We start from the raw sequence: 18,349 nt of genomic DNA, 5'->3' as shown, positions 1-18,349 counted from the left end.
CTTAAATCTTAAACTGACTTAGTCAAAGAAGAGACCGTGTGACTTTCTTTGGCTGATGCGCTGATGCGGAGTCCGTCCCTCGTTCTCTCTGATCGGACCACCCCCACAAGCATGGGGTATCGCTGCCTGAGGTATCCGTCGCAGGAGGGCTTGAATCTGCTGGTTAGCCGATCGGAGCCCCGACGACTCGCTCGAAAAAAGTCCCCAGGCTGTGGCGGGGCAACTCAACTTGTTCCCAGTCCATACATACTTAGCCACGATACCCTCCTTCACATTTCACATTCTCCCCCCCCCGTATATTCTGTGAATACATATCTTGTTCATATCTGCTAGAACTATTAATATCCATTACACACCACATCCCCACCACACCATGGAGGAGCTATTAGCCAAGCACCGCAAGGAGCAAAAAGAGCTCCAGGGCCGAATCACGCAGAAGAAGAAGTCCGCCACCAAGAAAACCCGCAAGGGCGTCAATGACGAGTGCGAGCGATGGCAAAGAGACCTCACCGATCGGCAGCAGGCTGAGATCGCACAGCTGAACGGCGAATCCGATCCCGTCGACGGCCTCGAAGACCTCAGTCTCCACGAACCCAATGGGGACGCGGACGCGGACGACCCTGCCACCGCAAACCAACAACAACAACAACCTACACCTACATATACACCCGATACCACGCCGTCGCAAAACACCCCCTCCGACGACTCGTCGCAATCCTCCGGCTCTCGTGCCAAGAAACCCAATCGCCAGAAAGCTCGTCTCGCGCGTCGGGCGGCCGAGCAAGCAGCCCAGGCGGAGATCGCCGCGCAGGAGGCCGCACAGCAAACGGACCACCGTGGGAACGAGAAGGAGGTCATGGACGGCGTGTTCAAGCGGCTGCAGCTGAAGGAGGTGGAGATAAACCCTGATGGACACTGTCTTTTCTCGGCCATCGCGTGCCAGCTGGACGAGCAGGGGATCGGGCTGAAACCCGACCCGAAGCGCATGGTCCTCCAGGGGCCTACCCAGTCGCGCGTGGATACGGTCGCCTCGCCCAAGCACGATGGCTACCGGGCGGTTCGGGCGGTGGCGGCGGATTTCATCAGCGACCACAAGGAGGATTTCGAGCCGTTCATGGAGGAGCCCGTGGACCGGTACACGCGGAAGGTCAAGCTGACGGCGGAATGGGGCGGACAACTCGAGCTACAGGCGATTGCACGGGCATATGGCGTGGAGATCAACGTGATCCAGGGCGATGGGCGGATCGAAAAGATCGAGCCAGACGAGACCGATGAGCCCAGCGACGAAGAGGGAGGCAAGCGGGTCATCTGGTTGGCATACTATAGACATACATACGGGCTTGGGGAGCATTACAATGCGCTCACCAAGCAGACATAGAGGAGCGCGTAGATACGCGCCCAATCAACACTAGGTTATTAGCCATTCCATACAGATCAGGTTCCCGCGGGGTGTGTCGGAGAGCCCACGCCGGACGCATCGACGGATGCAACGCGCAGAAGAACTATCCCAGTCAGCCATGAGCACTGAGCAACCAGAAAGAAAGAAAGAAAGAAAGAAAAAAAAAGAAAAACTCACCATATAATCATAAACCAAATCAAACCCCTCCCCCTCCCCCAACCCCCCGAGAATCAATGGCTAGGAGACCCTCTCTCGGAAGCTAGCCTGCTGCTGCTGATATTGATAGGAATTAATTCCCTGGACTAGTGCCCTGGGACCAACACCCAATGGCTGCATGTGCAACGACAGGGAAGGTGGGGTTGCGAATACCTGCCTAATTGGGAGGGGCCAGGGACCCCCGATAACAGGCCTTCTCCTCAGTCTTTCCTTTCTCCCTCTCTCTCTCTCTCTCTCTCCCTCTCTCTCTTCCTCCATATCTACCTATCATTGTGAATAATTCCAATGCTTAGCAGTGGGCCCACAGTATCTCATACCCCATCATATTCCATTCTCTGCATCAGCTTATCCCTGACTCATACCCATCCCCACCGCCTGCGAGGCCTTTTAGCGCATGGTATTCCCATCCTTCATCCACCTTCTTTTGCTTCGTCGGGACCTTCACTGTGGCCCGGGTTGAGCCAGGCCTATCGCGCCGTTTAACCCCATACGGAGAGGATCTCGTTGGAGCGATCTATACTGGAGATGACGGCTTCTACTGGGCAGGAGAATGGCCTTCCCGAACCGGAAGTCATCGAGGCCCCTCTGACTGAGCACGACCTTCGTCAAACAACGCGATCGACAGGCCCAATGACGGACCTCAAGCACAATCATGACTCGCTATCCCAGGACTCGGATGACCCTCCGGTCATGGAAGGGAAGGATGAGGAGGCCCAAGTTTCATCGTCCATCTACTCGCGCGAGGAGCAACAACTACCGGTCGTGGTGCCGCGACTGAAACGGAGGGGGCTGTTCGGTCAGCTCACGCTGCTAGAAGAGGTCGAAAACCCCAAGGTCTATCCTCGCAAAACGAAGTGGTTCATCACATTTGTCGTCGCCGTGGCAGGCGCGGCCGCTCCGATGGGCAGCTCAATCTTCTTCCGTAAGTCTGCCATCCCCAACATGGCCAATCTCTACCGCTTACCACAGCATCAGCCTCGCTCTCTCAGGTAACAAAGGATCTGGGCACGTCAACAACCATCACGAACTTAACGATATCACTGTACATGCTTAGTATGTCCATATTCCCACTGTGGTGGTCATCGTTCAGTGAACGACTCGGGCGACGGACGATCTACCTCGTTTCTTTTAGTCTCTTCGTTCTCTTTAACTCCCTCTGTGCGATATCCAGCTCCATAGCTATGCTGATTGTGCTCCGGATGTTGAGCGGGGGCGCGTCTGCATCAGTCCAGGCCGTGGGCGCCGGAACCATCGCGGATCTCTGGGACCCGCACGAAAGAGGACGGGCCATGAACATCTTCTACCTAGGCCCGCTATGTGGACCCCTGATAGCGCCGATTGTGGGTGGCGCGTTGGCCGAACGATGGAAGTGGCGAAGCACCCTGTGGTTTTTGGCGGCGTATGGAGGCCTCACTGTTGTGTTTATCCTTTTCGCGCTTCCGGAGACCCTCGCAGCTCCAAAGTTCCAGACCCGAGAGAAGGATGAGCATCAGGAACCACTTCAGCGTCAGCAGAGTCGTGTTTCCTCTCGGCAGGTTGTCCAGTTCACCACCAGATGGCTCAAGGTGCTCAAAATGGTTCTTATCGATCCTTTGAAAATCATTCTTTACCTGCGCTATCCTCCGGTCCTGTTGACGGTGTACTACGCCAGCATCACGTTCGGGTCTCTGTATGTGCTAAATGTCAGTGTCGAGCGTACGTTCGGGAGTAGCCCGTATAACTTCAGCACGATCATTGTCGGCCTCATGTATATACCAAACTCCTTGGGCTATGTGGTTGCGAGCAGCTTTGGAGGCCGCTGGATGGACAAGATCATGCAACGGGAGGCCAAAAAGGCCAACCGATATGACGAACACGGCAGACTCATCTACCGCCCGGAAGACCGGATGCGTGAGAATGCCTGGCTGGGAGCCGTTCTCTACCCTGCTGGGCTGATTTGGTATGGCTGGTGCGCGGATCGGGGTGTATTTTGGCTTGCCCCGGTATGTTTTGGCGACTCTTCACCTGGATATCTTCCGGATTTATGGCTCGGACTGACATTCACAGATGATCGCAAACTTCTTCTTTGGCGTCGGATCCATGCTCATTTTCGGCATGGCGACGACGATGCTGACCGAGTTCATGCCCAAGAGGTCCTCCGCCGGTGTTGCGTTGAACAACTTCATGCGAAACATCTTCTCGTGTGTGGGATCTGTGGTCACGGCCCCAATCATCGACGCGATTGGCAACGGCTGGCTTTTCACCATCCTCGGACTGGTTGCTTTTGCAAGCAGCTCCGTTCTCTTCGTGATGAAAGTGTACGGCCCCCGATGGCGAAAGTCCATGGACGCCCTGAGGGAGTGACCTTTCCTGTCGACCCTGTCATGTGTCATCTGCGAGACGCCCGTAGCGCCGTATTGGGTACCCAAAGCTGGTTTTGGGGCTTGGTTCTGTTGGTGATGGTTACGCATGGTCAAGATCATAGTAGACGCTTGCATATACCCTTTTTTCTTGTCCTGCTCTGTTTGGTGCGATTTTCCTTCGCGGGGGTGCCGGTGTCTTTCATGTTCTCGAACAGCTGAGTGGCAAGTCTGGACGATTCGACGTCTTCAAAAGCATTACGACTCGGGAATACCCAAAAGATGATTACGATTAGTGGTATTTTTAGGATAAATGAGAGCCTAAGAAATGCCAGGTGCTCTGCTGGCTGTGGCAAAATGCCTGATCCGTAGTGCCAGCGATAGAAGATGCAGCCCTGAAGATTCAGCCCCGACAGAAAGAGCTGGCGTGAGAGTGATAATTGGGGGCCTCAAGGGGTTTTGCTTCACGTCAGCACCCTAAATTTCTGTAATGCGGTTTGCATTAGAGTAGACACCCAAGCAGACCATATCATAATGTAACGGAGTGTCCGACAGCCCGGCTGTCATTTCCATTTCTGATTATACTATCTTCCTACCTGACCCAGCATACAGCAGCCTACCTACCATACAGCCTACAGCCTAAAGCCTAGACTGCCTATAATCTTCCGGATGTCATGTCAGGTACTACCACCACCACCAAACGCAAACGCCAGATGACAGATGACAGATGAAGTGACAGATGGAACCCAACATCAATGCATGAATGACATGTACAAATACGACTCCCCCACGGTACCTACGAAGCACTCCGTATTTTCTTACACGGTAGAGCAGCAGAGCAGCAGAGCAGTAGACCAATCAATAGACCAGTAGAGGGAGAGGGCGAGGGAGGAGAGAGAAAGAAAGAGGAAGAGGAAGAGGAAGAGGGAATTCTCCTACCGCGCCACGGAGTACATGTACACGTATATCTATCTACTAGACGAGTATGCGATGTGAATGTCAATGTGATATTATGCGATGCAGGTCAGTGGAAAAGGTAGGGAGTAAGTACCTACAAAGAGAAACCGAGAGGGAGAGACCGAGAGAGAGAGTGTGTGTGAGAGAGAGAGAGAAAGAAAGAGCTAACAGTACCGACCGGCCGGCCGGATCGAAGCGGATACATGCATACACATACATAGGTACATCATGATACATAGGTACGGAATATATATCACAGACACACGGACCGGACCATTGCTGAGGTATCTACAGTGCTGTGTATGGGAGATGAGATGTGAGTAACTATGTATGTGGTTACTTAGGTAATGTGCATAGCAGAGGATGGGGTGTGGTGGTTTACAGGGTACTCCGTAGATGGGATTTAGATGGGAGTTGGATATGGATCTCATGATTATCAATTATCAGCAGGGGTAGGGGTGGTGATGCCTTGTTGCCACTGTCCGCTGTCACGCAAGGTTACTAGATATAGAAATGCGTGGGGGAGGGCAGGGGAGGGGAGGGCAGGGAGGAGAAGAGAGGCGTCAGGGTAGGTTTCTAGGGTAGGTAGCGTTACTAGGGTAGGCTGGTAGGTTGGTGGTAGGTTGGTAGGGCCCATTTCCGGCCCGTTGCGTTTTGCCCAGCGTGGGATGGGGGGACAGTGACCACTGATATTGGTGGATGGTTGTTTCTTATTGGCCGGGGTTGTTTTTGGGTAACTAGGGTACGGAGTGTGTGAGAAACTGAAGCTGTCGAGGATGTCATTGTTATTCGGGTTTCGAGGTAGGTAGCTGGTAGCTGGTAGCTAGCTGGCTGTAGTAAGGTTGTACGACAGATGGACATGGTACAGAACATCTAGTAAGGTATGACTTTGTTTTCTCTGTCTGCCTGTCTGTCTGAGTACTTTGGGCGCGTTGCGTATGCCAGGTAGGTAGGTAGGTAGACAGGTCGGTACACAGGTCGGTACACAGATGGGTAGATAGACAGGCGACTACATACCCAGTTACTCCGCAAGTACCCCATAGGTTGTCAGTAGTTACTTAGCGCCTATAGGATGTGTGTGGTGTGGCAGGGAGTGGGTGAGTGTGATCTGCCTGCCGCGCAACATTCGCCGATGACTGCCGTGCTGTGCTGGCAATAGAAAGATCTAGTAAGCTGTATCTGTATGTGTATCTGAGATGGACACCCTTCCTTCCAGCAGCGTCAGTCCACGAGAGTCGGGAGAGAGATAGAGATTCGATTCGATTCCGTGACGTGGAGAGTTGTTGCCAGAGACCCAACGAGGAGGGACAGGGGAAAACAGTCCTCGTTTGTTGGCCCCTTGGACGGCGCGCGCAGGGGAGCTGTCAACTGGACGCACCGCACCGCACACGCACACGCACACGCACACGCACACGCAGGCTGGGCAGTAGCTCGCATCTCTCCGTACTCCGTAGATAATCAGACTCGGGGCTGGAGAGTCCTCAACAGGCCCGAGTCTGGATGGGGAGGATTCGGGATGGCCAGCCACTCACCGACTGCCAAAGCAGCAGCCAACGCGCCTCACTTGGGGGGTCGGTGGATGCGACGGTCCGTCATCTTCCCACCGCCGTGCGTCTCTGGGTCGGGTCGGGTCTTGGAGGGCATTGAATGGGAGGGGACGGTGGTTTCCAAGCATTGGGATTGGATTTCAGCTGTGAGGTAGATCGCCAGGATCGGGGGATATTCGATTTGCTTGGACTCTGTCTGGGGAGAGGTTGAGGAGGCAGAGGAAAGGAGGATGAGGATGGAAGAGATGGAAAGGACAATACGGACAGATTACAATACGCAGTACCTGGCGGGATCCGCTAGGCCCGGTTGGGCAGTCAAGTGATCTGCGGCGGGTGAAGTGGCCGGTGGGGAATCAACAGACTCTCTCTCTCTCTCTCTCTCTCCCCCTCTCTCTCTCCCCTCTTCCCTTTCATCGTTATTGCCTCTCACGATGAGAATAATGGATCACCATTGGCGATGGCTTCCCCGATCTCGATTCGGGCTGACTGGGCCAGATGCGATCTCCATCTGCCCTCATCCGCCCATCTCATCGGCAAATGATGGTGATGCGATGCCTCGACAGAGCAGTGTCACCGAGTTACACCCAAAACCCCTAGCTAGCTAGTTCTTTTTCCTGGCCAGGGACCCCGTCGTCTCTCCACGGACCATGCAGCCAGTCCAATAATCTACTTACACCCACCGCCGCAACCCTCGTTGGGCATGAATAATCCAGCATGTGCTGCTGCTGCTGATGCTAACTAACCATGTCGGTGATGGACGCAATCACCAACTCGGCGTAACCACGGCCTCCAATTCTCCTATAGTCGGACTTTTTTACTTCGGATGGCTTTACGCCTTCCCTGGGGTCAGATGCAGGCTTAATTGGCTGTGTTTGGTTGCCGGCCCGGAGATCAATCAGTTGACCGTGCATCGTCGAGGCGCGGGTCTCTGCTGCCAGTGACCTTGGCTCGATCGAGTCCGACTGTCGATGCACAAAGTACCTGCCTGTTTATTCCCAGTGCATTGGATCTATTTGCATCCTCCAGGCGTCCAGAAGGCAAAGGCAACCAGTGTCAAAACTTACCAGGGCATCCCATCCCGATGGACCTGTGGGCTGTGGGCTGTGGGCTGTGGCACCACCCCCACCCACCACACTAATGAGACACCCTAACGAAGCACCCAATTCCCTGAGGGCTTGCTATCCTATCTGGGCCGCACTCCTCCCCCATCCCCCCCGCCACCATCACTTGCTACTGCAGGCTTCGTCTGCAGATGGCTCTCCGCCGGCTTGCCCCCTTGCCCCAGTGATGCTTCCGGAAGAGGACCCTCTTTCTATGTCCGTCCGCGAGGGCCCATGGCCCGTGAGACGTGGCCCAATGAGATCCGATGCCGTTGGGCTGTTCGTCCATGACGTCCCCAGCCCCAACCCCAAACCACTCCTGGGCCATTGTTCCATACCACTGGGTAGCCGGGTGAGCTACATACGATACGTCGCCTCGCCTTGGTCCGCGAGAGGAACCACTCTGTCGTTGGCGCATAGTCGGGCCTATGCTGTAGTCTCCCTGCTCCCTCCAGCCTCTCATGCCGCTGCGTTTGCTTAAACCCGACATGCACACAGGCTCCCCTCGTTTCACACCCCTTTCTCTTGCGTTGCCCCCCCCCCCCCCCCCCTATTTTCTTTGGGTTCTTTTCGCGATTCGCCCTCCCCCTGTCTTCTACGCCCTGTCTAGAACCTGACAGGCATATGTCATAATTCTGCACCGGATTTATATTCGCCTGTCACACCCACCTCGAAACCGGTCATCAGATTCCACGAAAAACGCCACTGATCCGATGCCATGGGTAAGAATAAGAAGGGAGGCAAGAAGAAGAACAGCAATAATAAGCAACGACTCCCGGTAAACGACAATCAATCCTCCAAAGAGCACATCTCCTCTCCTGATCCGGCCCCGGAAGGCGCGGTGGATGTCGGAGAAGATGGACCAACTACCGACCCAGTATGCACAACTTCCCAAATTTGAGTACCAGACTTTCGAGCGTCATTATCAGACCTTCGACCGTCAAACTTTTAAATTTTCATATTACCCTGTCAATCCTTCATCTTCATCTGCGGATCATCTGACGCCGCCTAAGGATCAGGACAACAACAACCCCGTCGAGCCACAGACAGACCCTGCCCCCGAGAGTGCTCCGGAAGATGGATCAAGTAGTACCCCTGCTGACAGTACATCGTCTCCTGAGACTGAAGGTTTGTGATACCCTTCCCTTTTCGATGCTTGTCCCGCTTTACACATCTTATTTTAGCATACATACTAACGTTACAAGACACATCCGAAGCCACAACACCGCCAGCGGACGAGGGTGAAGAAGCCCCCAACGATACGGGACCAAAGGAGGAAGGCGAGAGTCCTGCTCCAGAAGCAGAGGTGTCCGCACCCGCACCCGAGGATGGCGCTCCAAGTGACCAACCTGCGGAAGACGCGGCTCCAGACGTAGAGCCGGAACAGGCCGAAGAAGCCGCCCCGGCAGATGCAGGTGTCACGCCACCGGAGGAGAACAATGAAACCCCCACCGATGGTACGCCTACAATCTTTGATAGTTCCCAAAGTCAGCTGACCTTACACTCCGAGGACGACTTTCCAGAGTGCGATCCTACAGCAGAACAAGACCAAGTCGAAGCCGAAAAGGAAGAAGCCACGAAGCAAGAGGCCGCGGACGCCGCGCCGGAAGACGAACCGCCAGCAGTGACCGAAGACCTCATTGATATCGACGGCGACAATGCCGAGCCCGACGCCGCAGCAGAGCCTCCGGCCGAAAATCAGGAAGAGGGTGACGCGCCTCCGAATGGCGATGATGCCTCAAATTCCGACGACGCGGGTGCGGATGGAAGCGGTGATGCGGGTGCAGAAGAGCCAGCTGCGGGCCCAGAGCCTGAAGCTGAAGCCGAACCCGAAACTACAGAAACTGCGGACGAGACACCCGTAGAAGAAAGTGCGCCAGAACCGGTCGAAGAGTCAGCTGCAGAGCCTCAACCTGACAGTGAGCCAGCTGCTGCAGAAGAAGAAGAAGCAGCCGACGTCGCCGAAGAGGCTTCGCCCGAAGAGGCTACACAGCCTGAAGCAGCCGAAGAAGCTACAGAGGATGCACCTGCTGAAATTCCTGCCGAGGAATCTGCGCCCGTGGACGAACCCGCAGGTGAGAGCGCCGACGCAGACACTCCAGCTGGAGAGGCTGCTGCCGACGAACCCGCGGGTGAGCCTGAGGCAGAAGCCCCAGCTGCCGATGAGGAACCCGAGGCAGCAGAGGCAGCAGAGGCAGCAGAGGCACCTAGTGAAGAAACGCCGGCTGAGGAAGGTGCGGATGCGACTGATGAAACACCTGCTACGGAGCAAACTACGACTGAGGAGCCAGCTGTAGAGGAACCGCCAACCGAGGAAGCTCCGGACGCAGAACCTGCAGTGGAAGAAGCTGCTCCTGAGGAAGCTGCCCCTGAGGCTGAAGCACCCGCAGAAGAAACGCCTGCCGAAGAAGTACCTGCCGAAGAAGCACCTGCCGAAGAAGCACCTGCCGAAGAAGTACCTGCCGAAGAAGCACCTGCCGAAGAAATTCCTGCAGAAGAAGTGCCCGCAGAAGAAACTCCTGCAGAAGAAGCACCTGCTGAGGAAGAGCCTTCTCCTGAGGAACCAGCTACTGAAGCTGCACCTGAAGAGCCTGCCCCTGCTGAGGAGCCTGCTAAGGAGCCTGCAGCTGAAGAGGCTATTGAGGAACCTGTTGAAGAAACGCATGAAGAAGCTCCGGCCGCTGAAGATCCTGAGCCAGCTGAGGCTCCACCAGAGGAACCAGCTGCGGAAGAGCCTGCCGCCGAAGAGCCCGCCGCCGAAGAGCCCGCCGCCGAAGAGCCCGCCGCCGAGGAATCAGCACCTGTCGAAGAGCCAGCTCCCGAAGAGGCGGCTCCCGAAGAAGCTGCCCCCGAAGAAGATGCAACTCCTGAAGAAGTGACTCCGGCCGAGGACCATGCACCAGTTGAAGAACCTGCACCAGTTGAAGAACCTGCACCAGTCGAAGAACCTGCACCAGTCGAAGAACCTGCACCAGTCGAAGAGGTTGCTCCTGTTGAGGAAGCAATTCCCGAGGAAGAACCTGCGCCGGCCGAAGAGCCTGCTCCTGCGGAAGAACCAGCACCGGAAGACGAGCCAACGCCCGCTGAGGAGCCCGCCGCTGCTGAGGAACCTGCCCCTGAGGAAAAGCCGGCTAAGGAGGCTGCTCCTGAGGAAGAAGCTGCGCCAGTCGAGCCAGCTCCAGCGGAAGAGCCTGCAGTCGAGGAACCCGCTCCCGAAGAGCCAGCTGCTGTTGAGGAAGCTCCCGCTGAAGACGAACCTGCGCCCGCCGAAGAGCCCGCTCCGGAAGACGAACCTGCACCCGCTGAGGAAGCCGCGCCTGTCGAAGAACCAGTTACTATTGAGGAACCTACGGAAGAACCTACGGAAGAACCTGCGGAGGAACCTGCGGAGGAACCTGCTCCAGCAGATGAACCAACACCCACCGAAGAGCCCGCCCCTACCGAAGAACCAGCTGCTGCTGAGGAGCCTGCTGAGGAGCCTGCTGAGGAGCCTGCTGAGGAACCTGCTCCAGTCGAAGAGGCTACACCTGCGGAAGAACCAGCACCCGCTGAGGAACCTGCTCCGGCTGAGGAACCTGCTGTCGAGGAACCCGCACCGATCGAGGAGCCTGCAGCGGAAGAACCGGTCGTTGAAAGGGAAGTTTACGAAGATGACCCGAGCGCAGAGCCCGCGGATGATGAACCAGACACTACTCGTTCCTTCAAGGATGAAGTCGTAGCTGGAGCCGCCGCCGGGGCTATTGCAGGGGGCGCCGCTGCAGTAATGCAGCCATCTTCCTCCCGCAGAAGACACAGAAAATCCCCCGATGTCGAATACGAGCGCAAAGAGTCAAGAAGCTCTTCCGATGGATACCGATCAATGCAACGACAGAAGAGTGAACGCGCCGGCATTACCGGCCGATGGGCTGAAGCACTCAAGGAATCCAGGAGATTACATGGAGAGAAACAGAAGCAAAAGGTGGTTGTTGTCGACAAAGAGCGCCGTTCGTCAGAGCGAGACAGGGATCGCGATCGGGATCGTGACCAGGACCGCAATCGCGACCGTGATCGTGACCGCCCTCGAGACCGTGATCGTGATCGTGACCGAGACCGTTACCGCGATCGTGACCAGGGCCGCGATCGGGATCGTGGCCGCGATGAACGGGATCGCGATCGCGATCGTGAACGTCCGCGACGCTCCGAGCGATCTGGAAAATCCGGGAACTCAGAGCACTCCGAGCGTTCGACGAGCGGCAAGGAGAGCGCACCAACTCGATCGTCCAGACAACGCTCTGACCACTCAGGCAGCCAGGAAGGCGAACAAAAAAGCAGCTCCTCGTCGCGCCCCAGCGTGCAGGCAACCGCGCCCAAGCCTCGCTCTTTCTTTAAATACGTGACCGAAGGGCAGTCTGACACCAACGGACCTCTCCTGAAGATTAACGGGGCCAGAGCCGCTGCCAACGTCTACGACCGTCCAAGAAGGCCCTCCCATCAAGGCCACCGCTCGTCGCAAGAGGGCAAGAGCACCAGTGACCGCTCCGGTGGATCGGGATCGCGTCCCGACGACGATGCGGAAGCCCGTGCTCGGCGTGAAGCTCGCAGAGAGCTTCGCAAGAAAGCCGAACAGGAGGAAGCAAGGGCCAAGAAAGAGGCAAGAGCGAGGGAGCAGGAGGCCGAACAGCGCCGCTCCCATCGCAGCGGAGAACATCGCCATCGTCATCATCGACGTCGTGAGCCGTCGCCTCCTCCGAGCGGAGTCTCCAAATTGAAAGATTTCTTCAAGGCGGCTGTTGCTGCGCACTGAGTGCTCTTTCCTTTCCCCCTTAGTCTCGGACGTCTACAATCCATCTACCTACCCATTCATTTCCTTTGTTGGAAAACCCCCTTTCTTTCCCCTTCGACATGACATATTACTTACTTCTTTGTACTTGTCCCTACTTTCCCCTATATTTATCAGTGTTTTGCCTGTTCATTGCACAGGGTTCAATTGATGCATCAGCGGTTGGGGCATTCGTGGTTACTTGTCATGCATTTTAGCCCTTTCAGTTATACTGTTGTGTATCTTAACGTTGGACTGTATGTTGCAAATGATGATTATGACCTTCTTCTTGATAAGTGGATATTCTGTAATCTTCTTTCCTAAACGTATGTGCTTGCGTTCTGATTGTGCGCGCCCATAAGTAGTGTGTATAAGAATCGACCAATCAGAGTCTTCAGGCACGTATCAGGGTGTAGCCTTTGTGCGATTTCACACCACCGGGATTGCCATTCCGTCACCTCTCGGGTCACTGCCTGCGCTGTAGATCAATTGTCCTTCATCGTAATGACAGCGAATGATCTGTCCTCGACCGAACATGCCCCTTTTCCATTCAGTCAGCACCTTGACTTGATGGCCCAGCTCCTTGAGACCCTCAACAGCTTTATCGCTGATCCCTTCCTCGACATAGACTGTTCGATCAATTTTCTCGTCACTGCCAGCCGCGATACAGACCCGAGGGGCGTCGAGGGCTGCCTGTGGATGGTAGTTGAATGCAAGCATATTGAGCAAAACCTGGACATGGCCTTGGGGTTGCATAAAGCCTCCCATGACACCATACACCGAATGCAAGGAACCGTCGGAAACATTAGTGATCATTGCAGGGATAATGGTATGATAGGGTCGCTTGCGTGGAGCCAACACGTTCGGATGTCCGGGAGTCAACGAGAAGTTGGCCCCCCGATTCTGCAGCGTGAATCCACACCCCTTAGGTATGATGGATGTGCCAAATCCACCGTAGTTGCTGTTGATAAACGATATTCCATTTCCTTCCTTATCTGTGACAGCGAAGTAGACTGTGTCGCAGTGGTTGTGAGCAGGGCTACCATGGTCAATGATATCAGATGCCTTGTCGGGGTTGAACAGTTTTGCTCGCTCCGCCAGGTATTCTCGCGATATCAGAGCCTTGCTTGGCACCTGCTCCACATCAGGGTCTGCGATCCACCAGGAACCATCCGCAAAAGCAATGCGGAGACTTTCGATGACGGCATGGAGATACTCGGCGGAGTTGTGCTGAGCTTCAGTGAATTTGGGGGTCTTGCCGGTGCGTTCTAGTTCCTCAAGGATTCCCAGGGCCATGAGGGCAACGATACCTTGACCATTCGGCGGATGTTCCCATATCTCCACTCCCTGGTTGACTTCATCCGATGTTCCTGGGGTCTGTTTGTCTATAATACCTTGACCGGTGAATTTGAGCGAGATGGCTTCTGTGTCCTGACTCCCCGTTTCTGCGTGGTACTTGAGATCTTCCAAGGTTATGTAGCCTCCAAGATCCTGGACAACCTTGACCAACTCCTCTGCAACCTGGCCCTCATAGAAACCTTTCTTGCCTTCCGCAGCAAGTGCTCGGAATGTTTGAGCCAGCGTTGGGTTTCTAAGGATCTCCCCAGGCAGAGGACTCCTGAAACCGTTTTCCGCCTTAGGGTCTGGTTTCAGCATCTCATGGTAGTTGGGAGATGCGTTCCGGATCAAATGCTCGCTTTCATGCCACTACGGATACGTCAGCTTCTGAATGTCCAAGGTCAAAAGGCGACATGTACTTACGAAGAAGGATGCTAGCTCGGAGACAGGAAAGCCTTCCTCGCCAAGTTCTATGGCTGGAAGCAAAATCTGCTCCAGAGACAATTTGCCACTACCAAACTTCTCTACCGTATCAACCCACCCTGCCGCAGCACCGGGCGTGCTCACAGCAAAGACACTGGTCATAGGGATTTTCCCAGACTCATCAGGGCCAATGTTCAGATCCTTCCGGACCTTCTCAAGCGTTGCGCCGGCAGGATACCGGCCGGAGCCGTTCAAAGAATGAACCTTCTTCGTTTTAGCATCGTAGAATAGACAGAACATGTCCCCACCGATACCTGTCGACGAGGGTTCGGTGATATTCAATGCGGCCGCTGTAAAACACACGAATCAGCGTCCGTCTGTGCCAGTGCGGAATTTCTGACTAACCTACGGCTACGGCAGCATCCTTTCAATAGTCAGCATGTATCCAAGAAATAGGAACTCGGGTTGGTCCGACGCACAGCAGCATTGCCTCCCTCATTCAGAATCCTTTGGCCCGCGGCTGCCGCTAGTGGCTGAGTGCAGGTGACAATGCCCTTGGTACTGTGCACTGTGCTCCTCCGACTTGCGAAAGGGACCAGGTCGGGGTTGAGGCGGGAATAGACGGCTTTGGAGTTCAGGGGCATCTTGAATTGAGGTTGGGGTTGCGATAGCCTCGAGAGGGAAAGTGGAAGGTTCCGGGAACGAGTGAGGGGACGAGAATCCGGGGGGAGAAAGTAATTTAAAGAACCATAAATTGGAGTAAGAAGATAGCGATGTAGGTCAATCCAATGCGGGCAAAGCAGTGACAGTGCCCCGCCACGTTGGAGACAGCCACCATATCTTATCGGGGCAGTCGGGGCATTCCCGAGGATAAGTGGGCGGTGAGCGGAGATTAGGACATTGTGGATGAAGATGGCGATGGATTGGGAGACAACTGGCGACGGTAGTCAAGAGGAGGATGTTGTCCGTGTGGGAGTTGGTGGGTGCAGTCATGAAGTAATTGAAGAAGAGTGAGGAAAAGAAAAAGAAGAAGAAGAAGAAGAAGAAGAAGAAGGAGCAAAGGCAGAAGACGAGGAGGAGCAGCAAATGGGCATGCACGGCCGAGGCTCGCACCTTCCCGATGGGGACGGCAGCGCGTCGAGGCCCGAAAGGGTAAGGCGGGGCACCTGACCGTGATAAGATCCTCTCGTGCGGCAGCAAATCCCCTCACTTCCTCCCCTCAAGCTCCACGAGGCCGATCTGATATGATCTAACCGCCTCACTCTGCCCCTCTAAACCTCCTGAAACAGCCGGTTCGGCACTGCGCTTCCCCATCTGACCCAGAAAAACTCGTCCCGGCTGCTGGTCCGCCGAGACGAACCACTTCCGTTGATCGCGAGGACCCGCGCCGAAGACGGAGCTGGATCGTTCCCTGCCGCATCATTCCACTGCAGGCTTCATCCGTCACGCGCTGTGGGCTGGGCGCCGTTACGCGTTATAAACTGACTATGACCCGGTCGGATTCATCAGGCTGACTTGCTTAAGTTCGAGTTCTGAAGAAGTCTGAATCCAAATCCTGCTGCATGCACTTTACTTAGACTCCTGCCGGACATTCATCTAGCTTCTGTGGGCCGTGCGGATACTCTTCCTTCTATACTATACACTCCTACTCCTTTCCCCATCCGAGCAAGATGGTGGTATTCATTGACTACGACCGCGATATGCTCAACCAGCATCATCTACCCGCGCGTCCTGATACCCTCCTCCATGCCTGCCTAGAACCAAAGAAGCAGCAGCAGCCTGCGCTGTCCAAGCTCTCAGCCGGGAGCCCAAAGGGGTCGCCTCGTCCGGCGGACAAAGAGCCCTTGTCCAACCTCCTCCCGTCCCTCCCCAAAGAAGAACAGACTCCGAATCGAAACGCCTTTTCGGCTGCTCTGAGCTGCTATCCGTATGAAACACTTTGAACCAGGCCGCACCAGTGTCTGGTTCGGGATGTTGTGCTAACTGCGGATCCAGGATCATCAAGGAGATCGCTCGCTCAATTGACCTAAACACCCTGCACGCCCTTGCCCGAACATGTCGCCAATTCCACGCGAACATGGCCCCATATCGCCCGCAGCTGGTCAAACAGACCCTGCGTTGCGAGAACGAGTACATCGAGACACTGTCGGACATGTTGGACAGCAAGGCTGCCATTCCCCGCAACGTCAAGTCCGTGATCCAGCTCCTGAGCGAGAACGCCAGAAGCTCCGGACGAATGACCCGCGGTAAGGTTGGCAAATGTGCCCGAGACATGGTTGCAGAGTGTCACCGCTGCTCCAAAGTTGTGTGCCGGGTAAGTCCATCGAGCCCCACACCATACATCCAACCCACCCTCTAACTCTCTCATCCACCCAGAACTGCACCATCAAGCCCCCAAACAACAACATGCTCAAAAACCGCATCCGTCGTCTCTGCACCACCTGCCGCACAGCCCCTCTCAACGACCTCATCCACCCACCCTGCGAATCCTCCTCATCATCACCCACCACGCCACCCCTCTCTCCCTCCCAAACAACAATCTCCGCCTTCCAACGCACCCCCTGCTCCTGCTCCGACGCCATCTGGCTGTGTCACCAATGCGGGCACCAAGTCCGCAGCAACGACACCACCTACCGACGGGTGTGGTCCTGGCGGACTCGATACAGCACATACCTGGGGGGTCTCGGCACGGGAATCGGCGAAGGCTGCCAAGGCGTGAAATGCGGCCGAGGGGAAGACTGTCTCGCGGCCCAAGAGATCGAAATGGAAGTAGAATGCGAAGCCGACGAAGCATCCGGTAGTCCTACCGACTACGATCGTCACTACGGGCCCCCGCGCCACGCACCGAGTCCCCCACGACAAAACCACCCTCACACCCCCCTTGTCCATCCCTCCGCCCCCCCTGACGTCTGGGATCACCGCGAGGAAGACCAACCGGGCTACTTCCGCCAGGAGATCATCGGTATCGGCGGGCGCGTCAAGCATAAATCCAAGAAACGGGTCACGGTCGGTGCGTGTGTCGTTGAGTATGAGGATGAGCGCGACTCCGGCGATTATCTCGTTCGAGAGGAGAAGGGGCTGCATCGTAGCTGGTGTGGGTGGTGTTGGAGGGTCGTTCCAGCGAAGACGGAGTTAGAGTTGTGATGAGATCTGATCCGTATCCATTATCAGGGCAGAATGTAGTGGCTGGTTTCAAGAGGAGGTATATTATCTACCGTTATGTACGTACGTATGTACCCTAACTCAGCGGAGCGGGTAGCAGTCGAAGTCGCAGTCGCAGGTGCAGGTGCAGTCGCAGTCGCAGATGCAGATGCAGTTACTCGAACGTCCCATGTCTATTTCATCCCCTTAAGTAGGAATCTAATACATACATATATACATACGTACTTTTACTTCCCAAGGGCTTTTCATCAGTAAAGAATACCTAAGGTAGTGTCTTCTTTCGACTCTTTAATGTACATCCGCTCAAGATGCCTTTATCTAACCCCGTCTTCCAACCTAGGTAAGTACATTGCTTTTCAAATACAGCTCTCCTTTGTATGTTGTAGTATCGATTCCCTCCAGAGTTTTCAATATCAGGAATCCCACGGAATGGCAGACCCAACCTGTTGACAACTTCCAAATAATAATCCACTAGAACCTTTTAATAAAGATCCAGTAAACCAAAGCTAAGACCCCAACTACACAACCTCCAACAAACATCCACACGTCCACATGTCCACACGTCCACACGTCCACACGTCCACACGTCCAACCACACTACCCTACAATCTTCCAGTCTTCCAGTCTTCAAGCTTACGAGCTTACAAGCTTACAATAATATACCCATAAAATAAACAAAGTAAAAGATGATCAACAAAGACCATAGTTATTCCATGCAAAACATCGCACTCTATAGGTAGTAATATACTGATACAGTAGTGATACAAAGGAATCAAAATATACAGATACACAGACAAAAAGAGAAAAAGAAAAAAAGAAGCATCATGAGGTCAGATCAAACATACATCCAAAACAGACAAAAGACAATCAATACCTTGGCGCATAAACGTAGCATAACTCAGTAAGAACATGAATGACATATGAACAAACCAGGGCGCATTGCAGAGAGTAAATAAAGGAAGCCACAAAAATGGGTATATCTTGGTGAAGAGGAAGAAAAAGAAAAAAAGGCCAACCCAAGCCCAGTCAGTCCAAATGGGAAACATAAAAAAGAAGAGAGGCATATGGAC

General features: G+C 54.7%; 5 protein-coding genes across 5 annotated transcripts; 4 read left to right on the top strand and 1 right to left on the bottom strand.

Moving 5' to 3' along the window:
- The first annotated feature begins 65 nt into the window (after positions 1 to 65).
- On the top strand, positions 66 to 1,571 carry BO70DRAFT_359962 (deubiquitinase OTU2). The gene has a single exon (XM_025542664.1). It carries the CDS (start codon positions 374 to 376, stop codon positions 1,376 to 1,378), a length of 1,005 nt encoding a protein of 334 aa, XP_025402042.1. The 5' UTR covers positions 66 to 373; the 3' UTR covers positions 1,379 to 1,571.
- Positions 1,572 to 2,140: 569 nt separating this feature from the next.
- On the top strand, positions 2,141 to 4,300 carry BO70DRAFT_332031 (MFS transporter; the record flags this gene model as incomplete). Its single annotated transcript, XM_025540901.1, has 3 exons — positions 2,141 to 2,537; positions 2,591 to 3,597; positions 3,662 to 4,300. The coding sequence occupies 3 exons, from the start codon at positions 2,141 to 2,143 to the stop codon at positions 3,956 to 3,958; spliced, it is 1,701 nt and encodes a 566-aa protein (XP_025402041.1). The 3' UTR covers positions 3,959 to 4,300.
- A 3,808-nt stretch (positions 4,301 to 8,108) lies between these two features.
- BO70DRAFT_359959 (PE repeat family protein) lies at positions 8,109 to 12,712 on the top strand. Its single transcript, XM_025542663.1, has 2 exons — positions 8,109 to 8,686; positions 8,764 to 12,712. Exons 1-2 carry the CDS (start codon positions 8,416 to 8,418, stop codon positions 12,339 to 12,341), a joined length of 3,849 nt encoding a protein of 1,282 aa, XP_025402040.1. The 5' UTR covers positions 8,109 to 8,415; the 3' UTR covers positions 12,342 to 12,712.
- BO70DRAFT_420373 (gamma-glutamyltransferase family protein) lies at positions 12,524 to 14,761 on the bottom strand (the record flags this gene model as incomplete). Its single annotated transcript, XM_025547514.1, has 3 exons — positions 12,524 to 14,063; positions 14,118 to 14,467; positions 14,593 to 14,761. The coding sequence occupies 3 exons, from the start codon at positions 14,759 to 14,761 to the stop codon at positions 12,786 to 12,788; spliced, it is 1,797 nt and encodes a 598-aa protein (XP_025402039.1). The 3' UTR covers positions 12,524 to 12,785.
- A 1,026-nt stretch (positions 14,762 to 15,787) lies between these two features.
- On the top strand, positions 15,788 to 17,778 carry BO70DRAFT_377979 (uncharacterized protein; the record flags this gene model as incomplete). The annotated part of the gene is made up of 6 exons (XM_025545237.1): positions 15,788 to 16,044; positions 16,113 to 16,431; positions 16,494 to 17,211; positions 17,289 to 17,338; positions 17,646 to 17,654; positions 17,770 to 17,778. The coding sequence occupies 6 exons, from the start codon at positions 15,788 to 15,790 to the stop codon at positions 17,776 to 17,778; spliced, it is 1,362 nt and encodes a 453-aa protein (XP_025402038.1).
- Positions 17,779 to 18,349: the final 571 nt, after the last annotated feature.

This window comes from Aspergillus heteromorphus (genome assembly GCF_003184545.1).
Source record: "Aspergillus heteromorphus CBS 117.55 chromosome Unknown BO70scaffold_5, whole genome shotgun sequence".
In the NCBI taxonomy this organism is placed as follows: domain Eukaryota; kingdom Fungi; phylum Ascomycota; class Eurotiomycetes; order Eurotiales; family Aspergillaceae; genus Aspergillus; species Aspergillus heteromorphus.
This window is presented reverse-complemented; position numbering and strand designations above follow the sequence as displayed.